The sequence below is a fragment of the Oryza brachyantha genome, chromosome 5 (genome assembly GCF_000231095.2).
Source record: "Oryza brachyantha chromosome 5, ObraRS2, whole genome shotgun sequence".
Lineage (NCBI taxonomy): Eukaryota > Viridiplantae > Streptophyta > Magnoliopsida > Poales > Poaceae > Oryza > Oryza brachyantha.
In genome coordinates, this window is record NC_023167.2 from 11,791,412 (window position 1) to 11,807,443 (window position 16,032).

Sequence of the window (16,032 nt, forward strand, 5' to 3'; positions counted from 1 at the left end):
TGTAATTTCATCCACCATTTATTTATAAATTCCCACCGGTTTTTAATATTCAATATCGTTGACTTTTAAATATATTTTTATCATTTGCCTTATTCATTATTTTATACAAATACACATAATTATTAAGTTATGCTTTAAATTTTTTAATAAATAATATTTTTCATAAATTTCTAAAAATAAAAATGATTAAACCTAAATCAAAAAATTAATGGCGTTTTAACGTAAAAAACGATAGGAGTATCACTCATAACACACGCATAATTATGGCGTAAATCGTAATTTACCCCTTTTTATACACTTTTTTTCTCTCTCCCGGTTGCAGCGACACCGCAGCAAGTCTCCGTCCGCTTTCTCCTCCTCCGCCGTCACCCCATCCCCACGGCGGTCAGCGGCCGTTTTCCCGGTGGCGATCGCCGGCAAAACCACACCGGACTCCGAGGCGATCGCCCCCCCCCCCTCCATTCCCGGCGTCGCCGGAGTAACCCGCTTCCTCCTCCTCCTCCCCTTGATCTCTCCTGTGCAGGAGTGTGAGACCGCGATTTTCTCAGATCCACCCAGTCCGGAGCCGCCCCCACTGCGGCTGCGATCGAGTCAGACGCCTGCGGGCCCTTGATCCTTGCCGGCCCCCGCCGCCGGACGCGCCTCCTCGACGGCGGCGGCGACGACGACTTCCCCCCCTAGGTGATTGTATTGGGGGGGTGGAGGCGCCGAGGATGAGCGGGAGGAAGAACGCCGGCAAGGCCTCGCCGTGCCTGCTCCTCCTGATCTCGGTGGGCTGCTTCTTCGCGACCTACAACTTCCTGACGATGGTGGGCCACGGCCGGAGCTGGGACGGGCCGCGGAAGATGCTCGGCGGCGGCGGCGGCGACTCTGCCGCCTCGTTCGCCTCCGGCTCGGACCCGTCGAAGAGGTTCCACGTCGCGCTCACGGCGACGGACGCGCTGTACAGCCAGTGGCAGTCGCGGGTAATGTACTACTGGTACAGGGAGATGAGAGACCGGCCCGGCTCGGACATGGGCGGCTTCACGCGGATCCTGCACTCCGGCAAGCCGGACGGTTTGATGGATGAGATACCCACCTTAGTGGTTGACCCCCTCCCTGAAGGCGCAGATCGAGTAGGAACTGAGTCTTTCATTTTTTACATTGCATTAGATGACAATCATCTGTGAAATTACAAACGAGTTCTTGCTGATATGGTGTTTCTACTCAGGGCTACATTGTCCTAAATAGGCCTTGGGCATTTGTTCAATGGCTGAAGACAGCTGACATCAAGGAAGAGTGAGTACATGTCTTTTGTTGTTGTACTTCTGTTTTACTAAATGACCATACCATATTCCATTTGCATTTCCTAATGGAAGCATTTGCAGCTATGTACTTATGGCTGAGCCAGATCACATTTTCGTGAGGCCATTGCCAAACTTAGCTCATGGCGATGAACCTGCTGCATTTCCATTCTTCTACATCAAACCGACTGAAAACGAAAAAATACTGAGGAAGTTCTTTCCTGAAGAAAAAGGACCAATCTCAAAAATTGATCCTATTGGTAACTCCCCAGTGATTATCAAGAAGGTATGTCTCATCTCGACTCATGATTAACAGAATACTTAGATCTAGCTATTTGAGCTGTCAAGATAGCATTGTCTACCTAAAGTTTGTTCTTTACAGTTCTGCGGAAAAACATTAATGTTGTGCAATGCCATAGTTCAGTTCTATTTCAATGCACTCATGCTGACAATCATAACTCAAACCTATTCTGGAATCTGAATTCCTTCCAAACATTTCCAGGCACAGCTTGAGAAGATTGCTCCAACTTGGATGAATGTTTCGTTGAAAATGAAAGAGGATGAGGCGACAGACAAGGCTTTTGGATGGGTCTTGGAAATGTCGGTACTATTATGTTTACTATTACCATATTACGTCTTAAACTTGCACACCGCTTATTCATTTGTGCTTCATATTCATGTATATAGGTATGCATATGCTGTCGCTAGTGCATTGCATGGTGTGCACCACAGCCTTCGTAAGGATTTTATGATTCAGGTGCGTACAAACTTTGTATTCACTATATAGATCATCGCATGCTTCATGATGCCATCTTATATCATCTAAGATATACTAATTGCAGCCTCCTTGGGACCTGAAAATGGACAGCACATTCATCATCCATTACACTTATGGGTGTGATTATACATTAAAGGTGACTACTGTTTGACCTTAAGTATATGTTACCATGTCAATTACGCTTGTTGATTACTTTGTAAAATCTACTTAGGCATTGTCATTTCTCATAAAAATTAACTTCATAACCTTCTAATGAGAGAGCTTTTTTGTCTGTATGTGAGCTCAGGGTGAGCTAACTTATGGGAAAATAGGTGAATGGCGTTTTGACAAAAGATCTTATCTTCGTTCACCGCCGCCAAGAAATCTTTCATTGCCTCCTCCAGGAGTTCCTGAAAGTGTGGTATGCATGTGCATAATATTTAGCATTATTTCAGTATGACTGATGCATTTCATTTCAAACACAATTGACTATGTGCATTTACAAAATTCTAAAATCACCTTGTTGAGCGCACAATAGTTTGTCTCGCTGGAATTTGCTGTAGACTATATTACCCACTTTTGGCCTGCCATTTAGTCCCCCACAATTTAGCTTTAGGTGGGTTCTCTGTTAAACTATGCCACAATCACAAAGAGTTGACTGAATAGAAAGGCATCTCATCTACTATTGTTTATTTAGTGTAACCCTAGGTCTCATATGTTATGCTTTCTGAGGATATTGTTGTTTCTGTGATTACCAACGGAATTCTTGTCAATTATAAGAATGTATCACCTAGTAACTGACTAACTGTATACTTACTAAAAAAGAAGGTCCATAAGGCTTAGATGTGGATCGAGCATGCATGTTAACTCTTATGATATGCCATCCCTGTCACACCAGTTAAATACAGTTGTACTATTTTTGCAAGTTACATTGTTGAGCATGATTTCGAAAGCAAAGAAAGAAAGATGGATTTGCAATGCTAAAGTGTTTGATCTCCCTTCCTGTTGATATGGTGGATTCCTAATGTAGGCTTTCTTCGTTCATATGATTTTTCATATAATATAAATATACTATAATAAGCAACTCTTGAAAATTGGTGGCTACTCAAACCAACTAAAACTTGCTCCTTAGCTCCTTAGCATAGGTAGACTCCACTATCTCAAAAGAAAGGTCGACTTCACTACCTGGATAGGTGAGCATCATTCCCATTTGTCTGGTCCTTTTTTTTTTGCCAAGTGCCATTCCTGCTAGGCTGCTATTCCTCATCATATAGGTACTCTCCTTCCACTATATTATAGTATCGGCAAATGCGTCACTCCAGTTATGATTGGGCATGTTAATGGTTTGAGTTATTGTGAATTTGTGATGTGTTTCTACTTGTCAAGTGATTGCAAATTATTATATTTTTAAACTTTGATTATTTGTTGTCTTTTTGATATATTGCTAGGTGTTAGGGTTTTAAATAGAAAGTTCCATTTTATAACATTGGACTATCTTGAAAGTCTAGGCATTTCATCGTTTCGCTTTTTAGAAGAAAAGGCACAACCACATTCTTGCAAACGAAAAATAATTTACGGGTAAAAACTTTATATATGTGTGTTCATAGCAACTCAAAAGCAAAAATTATAAAACAAACCACAATGAAAAAACCACAAAATCAAATCCAAAACTAAGTTTTAAAATTCAAATTTTGGCTGATAAGCAATTGCAACTGCAAAACGATGGGAGCCTAGGAAACAATCATATACCTTCAAAAATAAGGCATTATTTGACTTGAAAAACACGTAACTTTTCAACCTTGGTCCTGACTCCTGCCCTATTGCTCAAGCCAAAGGTGACACTGTAGTGTGATGGGTCTTCCAAGGATTGAATTTTGCATGATTTGGCCTCATCCTCTGGGAATCCTGGACCTTCACATAAACGCATTCAACAAATTGGTACCTTCTGTTTTTTGGTAAACCGCCTTGATTCTAGCACCTAGATGCAAGCCAAAATAACATCACTCGATCAATATTGCTCAGAAAGTGAGAATAACATAGGGGATTTGTCAACTGGAAAATCAGGACCCAATAATTCAAGACTGTTCAGAGACTCTTGGCCATTTCCTCTTTTACGCCATAAGATCCCTGCTCCTCTGCCCACAACAAACTGAATTTGTGTTAACTTGCAGTCTTCTGTCCATTTCTTGTTATATCCTGCTATATGGCTATATAGGGGATTAGGGGTACGGATTCAAACTGGACTGCATGATAAAATGTCTGATTATTGATTCAGTTCTTCTACTACTTGTTGCATCTGTTTTGAATTTTCAGAACTAGTAAATGACCAAAAGGTTCTGGAAAAAAATCCTGCTTCCACTATTGTCCAGATTCAAAGTTAAAGTTGTAAAATGGTCCTTTTCCTAATAGATATTGTGACATTATTTGTCACCTGTATTTGAATGGCAATTGACACAGCAATGGACAATTATGACACGTTCAGTAGTATCACAAATTCAAAACTAAGTTTAGGCCAGCTAATTTCTGACCTTTCATAACAATCTGAATTGTTTTTTCAGGCCACCCTTGTGAAGATGGTCAATGAAGCCACTGCAAACATTCCAGGGTGGGACGAAGAAAGGTGATTAATGGTTTTGCCTGAGTGGTACAGTTCAGCTGATAGTGTTTACGTCGGAAGCCATCGAAAGATCTTAGTGGCCAATAAAGCAAAAGAATCAATGCATATTCTTCTTAGGTAGCAGACACAGTTGGCTAATTCCTACGAATTGACCTAGAATTAGTTTTTGGCAAGTGAAAACAGAGCTATTTGATATGAGGTGGTCCATTTTTGTAAAGCCGAAACGTGAGCTTTGGGTAATACTAGTAGATCATTCAATTGTATTGCAAAGAAGAAATATAAGGCAAGTTTGTTGCATGGGAATGATACTCGATAAATGAAGCTTGGGAGTCTTCGCACTTGTGCCATGACTTGATCCCCTAAAATATTTGTTGTTTGTCATGATGACTCATGAGGGGGATAGTTCATGATTCGGATAGATTTGGTTTGAGAGGTAAGCATGGAAATTCACAAGACGGGCATATGTACTTTAACGGAGGACGGAGCCGTGTTTCTACTTTCTTAAGCTGCAAACTTGCAATGGTAGACTGCAGTGCAAAATGGTTAAGGTCTTCTGCGGTTTTGAGGAATTTTACGAGAATTGGAGGATTGATCTGTTTCCTCTAAAATTCCTCTGTGATCTAAAGAAGCCCTAAGTTCGGTCATGATCAATTGCATCTTGCTTGTGCTCTTATTTTCTTTTTATTTTACATGTGAATCTCTCTTCCTAGTTCTCGTGTCAACTGCCAAGAACGTGTAAGCCATCTAGGGGTATGTCTTGTTAGAACAGTTGCCCTAGTTTGCTCAGTCTGAAGTCTGCTTGACCGCTTTGCTTTTGACCTGGAAAATGCAATGAAGTACAGTAACTTCTATTTCATGTAGACTTGTTAGGGGTTGTTTAGGTGGTGTTTAGATTGAGAAAATTTTTGTGAAAAATATCACGTCAAATGTTTGACCGGATGTCGGAAGGGTTTTTCGGATACGAATGAAAAAACGAATTTCACGGCTAGCCTAAAAACCGCGAGACGAATCTTTTGAGCATAATTAATCTGTCATTAGCACATGTTGGTTACTGTAGCACTTATGGCTAATCATGGATTAATTAGGCTCAAAAGATTCATCTCAAGATTTTTTCCATAACTATGCAATTAGTTTTTTGGTTTATCTATGTTTAATGCTTTATTTAGGTGTCTAAAAATTCGATGTGATGTTTTTGGAAAAAATTTTGAGAACTAACCAAGGCCTTAGTTTGCAAAATTTTTTTTGCAAAAACATTACATCAAGTTTTTGAACACAAATTTGAAGTATTAAACATAGTCTAATTACAAAACAAATTTCAGATTTCGCCTGCAAACCGCGAGACGAATCTTTTGAGTCTAATTAATCCGTCATTAGCACATGTTGGTTACTGTAGCACTTATGGCTAATCATGCACTAATTAGTCTTAAAAAATTCATCTCGCAATTTCTTATATAACTGTGCAATTAGTTTTTTGGTTCATCTATATTTAATGCTTTATTTAAATGTCTAAAGATTCGATGTGATGTTTTTGGAGAAACTTTTGGGAACTAAAATGCCTTAGTTTCCACAAGACGATCGTGGATTTCCGTGGATATCCTTTTCAAGCTTCTAAACATTTCTTTTCGTGTAAAAATTCACTATACAGAAGTTTCTCATCTAGTAATATATATGTAGTAAGATTTTTACGCTATAGAAATTAATTTAGTCATTCATATTCTTAAATAGATAAATAAAAATAAGATAATTCTTAAAATTTTCAATCCAAGTCATCTCAAACTAGATCACACATGACGGAAACACCTTTTTTTTTTTACATTTCAATCGGAACGCACTTCAAAAGGTACCCACTCTAATGTCTCCTTTTGGAATTGTACTTCTAACGGACCAAAGTCAGCTTTCTGGTCTTCTGCTCTCAAAATTAGACCTTTCTTGCATTCCTCCTGCACTTGGCAAATTGCAGCTGGTGACACCTCTATTTGGAATCAGCCTTGGTGTTCAATCTCTAGCAACATCTATAACTATATTCGCTCTGATGCCATGTCTCTTCATTTACCCTCAACAATTTCTGAGCTCTGGACAGAACAAAAAACTTGGAATCTTCCTCTTATTTCTACTTACTTTGTAGATCAAACAGTTTAGTCCATTCAGCAGGTTCATATCATCCTCAAGATATTCCAGACAAACTTTGTTGGAAACATACTTCTTCTGGAAATTGCTCTTCTTCAGGTGCTTATAAGGAATTTTTACGTCTAATGCCCTCTTCTGCAAACACTTTACCTCCCGCTGTTTGTGCTTTACTAAAATCTGTTTGGCGCCAAAAAACCATTCCTCCTAAAATAAAAGTTTTTATCTGGAGGATTCTAGCAAAAGCTCTAGCAACCAAAGTCAATCTTAATGCAAGAATTCATTCTCTTTCTGCAAACTGTGTTAGTTGCGGTCAACTTGAAAATGAAACGCATCTTTTTTCGGTTGTCCGGTTGCTCGAGTAATTTGGCTTGTTTCCTCCTTCCATTTCAATACTTTAATGCTTCCAACCTCCCATGATTTTGGCTGCATTTTACTTTCTCTCATTCAAACCGTTGCTTCTGAAAATATTTTACAAAAGTCTGTATTTTGCTCTGGCATATTTGAAAAGCAAGAAATGACAAAATTTTCAACTCAAAAATTATTGATCCTCTAATGATTAGCTTTCAGGCTGAAGCTATGTCCAAGAGCTTTTGCTACATTATCCTATAGAAAGATGCCAATGCCAATGCTGCTGAAAATAACCCTTTACTCTTAATGCCTATTTCTCTACCTGCAGGGATACGATGTTTTGCTGACGCTTCCTGGAAAGATAACGGGACTTGGTGTTTTCATTCACTTTTCTCAAACCCAAGAGGCTATTTTTGTTCAAGCTCATTCCTGTAGGTTTTCATCTCCAATACAAGCGGAACTGGGTGCTCTCTTCTTAGCCCACTCCCTTTGCTCCTACTGGCAAATCCATGACCCTTTGTTCCTTCTGCACAATAAACAAATTGCCCAAGCTATTCAACGCAATGACTACACAGATAGTTCCCCACACTGGTCACTTCTTCCGCTTTGGTTCCGACTTCGCATGATAACAAAAGGTGATCGCATCAATGCTCGTTGGATTCCCAGAGAATTAAACTCAGTAGCAAATGATCTAGCTTACAAAGGTCGTTTAGCTTGGAAGCATATCAGCTTAGTTCCTTCTTTTTTGTGCCATAACCAGACACATACCTTGCATGTTCCCCAATGTCCCTTTGCTAGGGATCTCCCTCAATCCTTTCTGGATGTAACCCTCGCTCATGTTCTTTGCGTTTGAAATAAAACATGAGTTGTTAAAAAAAAAGGTACCCACTCCAACAGTGTTGAAAACTAAAGTGTAACAAGTTCTCTCTCTTTTTTTTCTTCCTCTGTCGATTCCTTCAAGTAAAGTCAAGTTCACATTTCTGGGTATATTTGAAGTTGATGACAGCCCTACAAGCAAAAGGTTTGGCAATTGATTCGGAGGTCACCCCACCAATTCCCAACCTTAAATTGTGGCGGAAGGTATGGTATGAGGAGACCAGCGTTGACGTTAATCATTGAACGCATGCCTGTCATCAAGCCTCTTTAGTCCAAAAAGGATCACCTTTTGTTTTCTAGCTAGAGCCAACTTTAAGCCTTCAAAACTAAAATCATCTGGTAGTCTTGTATTTTCGCTTATGTTTATACTTATAAGATAAAATTTTAATTTCTAACATTCAATTTAGGGTTGATTTTAGAGTTTTTTTATCGTACTTTATTTTTCAGTCTTTTATTTTAGATCACTAAAAACACTTATATGAAACATGTTATTCATAAAATACTTTTCGTTTATAAATATATCGTTTGGTTTTCCAGAAAGACGAAATGATGATCTCTGGGAGTATCATCTTGCAACCTCACATAACTTTAAAACCCTTTTGTCCCAACAATAGTAGTACTTCCACATGACCACAACTTTCAGGGTATTTACTTTCCTTTGTTCGTAAATAATTGTCATCGTTTATCAAACTGCTTCAACGTTAACCACGAAAGCGTAATACTTACGTATTTATAATCTTTAATATCATGCACCCTATCTTTTCACTTTTACTTATTTTTATAAGCTAAAATTTAGATATTCAACCATAAATTTAGAGTTAATTTTTTATTTTTTCACCAAATTTTATTTTCATCCTTTAGATTTTAGATCGCTAAAAATACATATGTAAAATTTATTTATAAATTATTTTTCGTTTGTAAATATGTCGTTTGGCTTTTTTCATGAAAGTGTCAAACAGTCACCCCCATGACCTTTTGTTAAGTATTTCTATTTTCTTTGAAAAAAGAGAAAGTCAAAGTTCAAACATAAAAAGTGTCTGATAACAAGAATTTTGAGGCCAAGTAGCCAGCAGCCCTCCTTCCCTGGAGCGGTGAATTTTTTTTTATAGGTGTGTCCGATATATGTGCTTGAATTTTGATGGTATGCCCATGTATAGACTTTTTTTAAACCCATTTGTAAATTTACCACTATGTTTTTATAATTTTCTTGTAGTGGCTTTGTAATAATTATTCAAACCAATTATAAATTTGCAATTGCGCTAATAAAAACAGTAAATTCGACTTTGAGCCATGTATTTTATTACTAATGTTTCACTTTTGACCACCTATTGACTGGTGTATTTCTTTTATTACCAAAGCTTTATATTTTTTGCTCTTAGAACAGCCTAAATTCTATCCTTTAACATGCCTTGCACATGGGTGCCGGGGTAGGGCAGAACCAAGATTTGATCATGCTTAGGGCAAAGCTAATGTGTATTTCAATATTTCTAGAATACACATGGTAATTTATCAAGATTTCAAATAAACATGGTAATTTTTCAAGATTTCAATGTGATAATAGAGCTAAGCCTAGAACTTAAGCTCTATTTGTCCCACCAACCCTTGTCTCTGCGCCCTTGTGCTGGAGTTCATCGATGTGCTACAGTTGATACGGTCAAAGTCGGTACTTGGTACTGATTGAAAAAAGTGGTTTGGTCCAAATTATAACAAAATAACAAAGATAAATTATCTAGTCCAAAGTATAAAAAAGACAAATAAGTAATCGAAGGGTGATTGTTTGGGTGTTTAATAAAAAAGTCAAACGATATTTTTTAAATAAAAAATAATTTATGAATAAAACTTTTATATTCGTATTCTTAGCGATCTAAAAGCCAAACCTAAAAAAAATAAACTTCGGTAAAAAAACCATAAAATTAACTTTTAAAATTAAGGTTGAAAATTTAAATTTTAGTTTATAAGTATAAGCAAAAGCAAGAAGAGGTGTATAAAACTTCGGAAACAAAATATGGCCCAAGTACCAATCGCTCGAAATATAACTCCATGTCCAAATAAATTGGCACCGGCGATGCTACATGTAGCTTACCCAGTGCATAGGTCACTGGTTAACTTATCCGTTTCTATCTATTTTTGGATTATATAGATCGTTCTGTTCCTCTATAATTAGATTATTAATAGCAAATTCTTAATCGCCACTTCTCATAGAGTGAAAAATCTTTAAGTATTCAAACTTAAATAGGTTGAGCAGAGGAAGAGAAGGAAATGTAGCTAATTCATCTGCTCAAAAGAAAAATGAAAAATACATCTCAGCTGCAAACTAGTAGTACTCCAAAAGTTGAGCACTGTTTTTACACTGGAACTCTGGGTATTTCATATGAAACAGTAAAAACTCCAGGGTGTAAGAACAGCTTTTAAAAACTTATTTTACATATAGATTCTAAAAAAAACTTACTACACTAATAAACTTTTTTATCACGCCGACGTCCTCGGCGTCAACGACATTGGTGCCGTCCTATTTAACGACGACGTCAATGATGTTGGCGCAGTAAAAAAGTAATTTATATAATAATTTTTAGAGGTCTATTTATAAAATAAATTTTTAAAAAGACTACGTTGTCAAAATTCCAGTAAGAACGGTGCGAAACAGCTCCCCTGCTCAATCAACAGTTCCACTCGTCCAACATAAGACAGCCTCCTGTCCTACAATAGTTCCCCAATCAACATTTTCTAACTACTCTAGTAGAATTAATGATCAAACGAGAAGAAAACTCCAGACAAGACATTTCCAGCTGAATCAGCAAGCAATTGCTACTTTAATGATTAGTTAGAACGGTCAAATCAGAAGAAGAATCCAAAATTGCGATCTTGTAGCAGGATGCAAGCTAAGCAATCACGAGATGGGTGAGGGCCAGTGCAAGTGAAGAATAGGGTGATGGTGATGTACAGAACGTAAAGCAGTCAAAGATGGGGACTCTCACATAAACTACATGGATTCATGGCATACAAAGTAGAGATTTGTTTTAGTAGAATCAATTCGGCAGTGTTACAGCAGAGAAGTACTGAGCGCTTTCTTGAATCATGCAATTTACAACAAGATGTTTGTATAATTCTTCCAAGGACATCTCAGTGAAAGAAACCAAAAAACCAGTCGAACATTCAAAATAATATTGCATACAATTGCATGTTCAAAGTCGTATTTTTTATCAGTAGGGCAAGGAAAAGGCCAAGCATTATTAACAGCACTGGCACCACAGAACAAGACCGACCATTGCACACAAGATATATATATTGCGAGGGTAGCACTTAACCCATAGACATAAATATCAGGATGCAAATGAAACCAAGAGATCGTCTGCTAGTGATAAGTTCAGCTAATCTGAATTAGGCCATTGGAAAACATAGTAGCGGTCGACTTGATTTAAGTTCATATTTTGAATGAGCACAGTTTGAATAGGATATGCACATAGTTTGAATAGGAAACAGACCAAAGCCCGGAAACAAGTATCCACAGTTTGATTATTCAAGCAATGCATAACTTTCACATGATTCATCTGTACGATCGTCCCTTTTTTTTTGTAAATATTAGTATATTTGAAAGATTAGGGACGATGCTTATGACCAAACACGATTAGAGAAGCATCGTTAGGATGATGTCTCTAGTTAGTACTTGCTGATGATTCGAATTTTCTAACAACGTGATAAAACTCAATAAAAATTAAATGCATAAATTTAAACAACATGCATTTTTGGTTGTGTAGAGAACTTAAAGGCCTAATCACTTCATTTGCAAGGTTAGTTTATAATATGAATTTCCCATGCTAATTAATACATGCTGGGCTTTAAATGATACTGAAATTTTCAGCAAATGATGTATTTTATAACTGAGTTCATCTGGGACGGTTGCATTAAAACTCGATTCAGAATTTCCCATGCTAATTAATACATGCTATGCACGTAAAATTATAGAATGTGATCAATAAAAGCTTAGCTTACTAATCAGGCAAGAGCCAAAAAACGAAATTCACCTGACTGGTTCTTGCATTTGATTCAGAGAAACCAGATAAAAGAACCAGTAAAAAATGCAAACTTTTTTCATCAAAGAAAATGGCATAACCCCGGGCTTTGATTGCTCCAATTAGGAAGGTATATTAGGCAACTAACATGAATAATCATGATTAATGGCATACATCAAATTAAACCACAATATCAGTGTAAACAAACAACCTAATTATTCAGAACAGCACATGTAAACCACCTCTATTGTCTAAAATATATCCAGGACATCACATCACCGATAAGCAACATGCATAAACATGAGCATAAATTTTGGAACATTCCCACAATTCCCCATTGAGGTACTGAGCAATAGTCCTGAAATTACCACCATCCATACTGCACTGAGAACTCAGAAAGCAGTAGAATGAATAACATAGTAGCAACAGGAATATCTATTAATAAAGCATATCCAATCATTATTAAGGGATTTTAATAAAGAAATTCTTTAAACAGCCAAAAGTATCGGAGTCTTTGAATAATCAAACTAAAGAATAACCACTTTTGAACAACATAAGAAAAAAGAATAGCTTACATAGTAATCAAAGGCCAATATAACTATCCTAATGCCATTCAGTGATTCAAGATGCGACAAACTTCACAAATAAAGGGACTCTTACACATCATAATGCATATAACTCTAATGAATATGCATCAACAGATTTTCCGAGGAAATCCCACCAGCATATGCAAGAAGAAACTAAGATCACTAGCAGCTGATGAAACATGCACATATATGGGCATATTGCAGATTTGGATTAGTACTAGATAAAGTATATCATTTAACAAGAAAATTAATATGATTTCGAATGAATGGAAAAAGTTTCATGACCATCGATTATCCTACTATTCCAGACTATATGAGAACTGGACTATAGACTAGTGGACATTAATGATCGACTATAATTCCGGAAGAGAAGAAATAATCAAATTATCCCGTAGTTGTAGCCAAGATAAGCATCGTATCCGCTCCCATCGGAAGAAGTAAACAATCGTGCCGTTAGCCAAAGTTTTTACGCAAGGGTTGGGTAGTTCAAGAGGTACTCCTACACCAATTCTACAGTACACTGCATCAAATAAAGAAGCACCCTGAACAGTAGCCGTGCTCCCGAAAGTTAGGCAGTATTCAGAAGGCTAGCATGGACCAAACGCTTGATTAGTCACATAAGATAACAACAGCTTTGATGATGACAAGATAGCCCGATCAGCATGTAGGTGCACTGATAATTGACACAAAGATTTGGTGCTACAGTGGCTTAATCAAAACCGACCAAACTCACTCATTGGACAAGACATGAGTAGGTGTAGAAAACAGCAACTAAAAGTACTCCAACCCGAAAACAATGATTAAAAATACCCATGGCGATCTTTCTGCAACCAGTGGAAGGCTGTTCATCAACACCTCCTTTCTTTCTCTTCACATCTTTTCATCTTTGATGGGATCCGGAACGGGAAATTATAATATGGGGATTGAAAACAAAAGATTACTAGAGATGTTACCTCTCCAATCAGTGTAAAGAACATGCAGCAACCCAGCAACCAAGTATGGCTGATGGATGATTGGCTTCGATTCATGATCATGTTAGTAATTTTCAATCAGATTATTTTAGCACTGAGAGAACAATAAGTTTATCTATTTCTCGTATGCATGCCCTAAAGAACACGTAGAGCAAGTGAGCAACCAAGCATGGCTAATGGATTATTGGCATCCATACCATGACATAATTAGCCATTTCTAATCAAGATTATTCTAGTGCAATGAGAAGAAGAGGTCTTATCAGCACATGCATTGCACATTCGTCTCTTGGCTACAAGTTCCAATGCATGGATAAGATGCTTAACAGCACATAACACAGCCAAGTAAAGAATCCGTGCCTTTCATCCCTGTTCCTACCAACCTCTTGGACATAAACTGGAAAAGGGACAAGCAACAATATAGTAAACCAGGCCGGCATTTGGCAGCTAAAACACGCAAGACAGTGAAGTGATGAGAGCATCAAAGAGTCAAACTTTTCAGCTCCATTCTCCATTTTGTATATATCAAGCGTCACAAACACCCCCAAAATCATTGCTAGTATTCCTCTAGAACTCGAAAATGATTGCTCCAAATCAATTTTTAAAGACATGAACTCGAAACGGATTCTACTACCAGTGGAACTCACCCCTTCCACAACCCAATTCCCAATGTGACAAAAGATAAGAATCAAGAACACTAAACAATAATCACATACTCACAGCCAGGCAATATCTCATGCAAATGAGGACGGAAAATTAACCTATAAATGCTTGAACTATTTCATTTCCAGCTTCTAATGACAAGGCTACAACATAACCGCTACTGCTACGACATAGCAGCAACAGCAGCAGCATCATTAACAAGAAACGAGAATTATGCCACTACTAGTAAACCACTACTAGTAATTAACTAGACCAAAGAAGGTGATTTGTAGTAATCAATGGGTACCTTATGCTTACTCCATCTTGTTTTTCTAATAGATTTCAGTTCATGGTGTTGCCATAGCCTAACCCACCAAGGATCAGTGGCCCGCCACCGCCACCGCTGTACAGGTGTGGAGGCACTGCCGCAGAGGCGCTGCCGAGGTGCAGATCGGAGATGCTGGGCACTCCAGCGGCGGCGGCGTGGCTGGAGTCGTCGTTGCTGGCGGAGGCCGTGCCGCCGCGGCCGTCGTCGGCGCCCTGGTCGTACAGGAATCCCCTGAACATGTGGCCGTTGATGGTCACCGCCGCCTGGTACGCGAACTCGTCGTCGCCGTCGTCGACGGACGTCACGCGCACGCACCGGAACACCGCCGGCGCCCGCACGTGCCGCGGCAGGGCGTCCTTGAATGACGCGACTGCGATGGATTGAGGGAGACGAAGCGCTTGTTAAGGTTCTTGGATTCTGTTTCGGCGTGTGGCGCCATGTGTGCGTGCTTACCTTGGTGGCTGGAGGAGGTGTCGAAGCTGCGAGGAGTGGTGGCGTTGGAGGTGGAGGTGCGGGAGGTGGTTGTCGTGGTCTGGGAGCCGAGGAGGCGTGGCTTCTTGGCCGAGACGGTCGTGGCGGGGAAGGCGGAGGTGGTGGGAGAGGAGGCGCCGGCGAGCTGCTGGCGCTCGCGGCGGCGGGCGGCGGGGACCCAGGTGCTCTTGACGTGGGTGGAGCAGTCGAAGCCGCGGCTCTTGCAGCACGTCCGGCACCGGTGGTGGATGCAATCCTTCTTCGCTTGGTTGCCGCAGTCGTGACACGTGGCCGCGCCGGAGGCCGCGGAGACGCCGCCGTAGTCCAGCATGTGGAGCGGCTTCTTGTCGGCGGACCCAGCTCCGGCCGCCGTCGGCTGCGACTGCCAGAAGTGGATGGCGGTCCCGGGCGACGCCCCCGCCGCAGCCGCGGCCGCGGCGGCTGACGACTTGGCACTGGCAGCGTCCAGCGCGCACTGCCCCGTCCCGAGCAGCGGGAACACCGGATCAGCCGCGGCCGCAGCAGCCGCGGCGGCTCTGTGGTGATGATACGACGCGGCGGGGGCGACGAGCACCATCCCGACGTCGCCGCCGCCCGCTGCTATCCCGTAGTTGAGCGCCGCGGCCGCCGCCGCCGCCGCCTGCTGGCGCGACGAAGCGACGGCAGCCGCGGCCGCGGGTCCCCAGAGCGACGCCGCCCCGGACGACGCGGCCGGCGCGGCCGCGGCTGCATTGAACCCGAGCGACAGGTCGTCCCCTCTGCCGGCGCCGGCCGACGCGACCCAGTCCGCGAACGCGCCGGAGTCGGACTGGAAGCGCCGCCCCGCCGACGACGCCACGCTTGCCGCTCTCTCCCCCGCCCCCGACCAGCTAAAAACACGGCTCCAAGAAAAGCGCGAGAATACCGCGAAGATGCTCGCTACCACCAGTGGAGCTACGCCGCTAGAGCCTACCCCTCCCTCCCTCCTCCTCCTCCTTTCTCCCTCCACTATAAAGAATCTCCTCCCTCACTCTCTTCT

At 40.6% G+C, this 16,032-nt stretch overlaps 2 protein-coding genes across 2 annotated transcripts; one reads left to right on the forward strand and one right to left on the reverse strand.

Annotated features, from left to right (window-relative positions):
• The first annotated feature begins 308 nt into the window (after window positions 1-308).
• Window positions 309-5,004, forward strand: LOC102712634 (hydroxyproline O-arabinosyltransferase PLENTY-like). The gene is made up of 8 exons (XM_006654282.3): window positions 309-1,115; window positions 1,211-1,278; window positions 1,368-1,569; window positions 1,786-1,883; window positions 1,971-2,040; window positions 2,126-2,197; window positions 2,348-2,461; window positions 4,599-5,004. The coding sequence occupies exons 1-8, from the start codon at window positions 714-716 to the stop codon at window positions 4,662-4,664; spliced, it is 1,092 nt and encodes a 363-aa protein (XP_006654345.1). The 5' UTR covers window positions 309-713; the 3' UTR covers window positions 4,665-5,004.
• Window positions 5,005-14,341: 9,337 nt separating this feature from the next.
• LOC102700242 (protein LATERAL ROOT PRIMORDIUM 1-like) lies at window positions 14,342-15,591 on the reverse strand. Its single transcript, XM_006655207.3, has 2 exons — window positions 14,997-15,591; window positions 14,342-14,913 (listed from the first exon to the last, which is right to left on the reverse strand). Exons 1-2 carry the CDS (start codon window positions 15,589-15,591, stop codon window positions 14,558-14,560), a joined length of 951 nt encoding a protein of 316 aa, XP_006655270.3. The 3' UTR covers window positions 14,342-14,557.
• Between the last annotated feature and the right edge of the window lie 441 nt (window positions 15,592-16,032).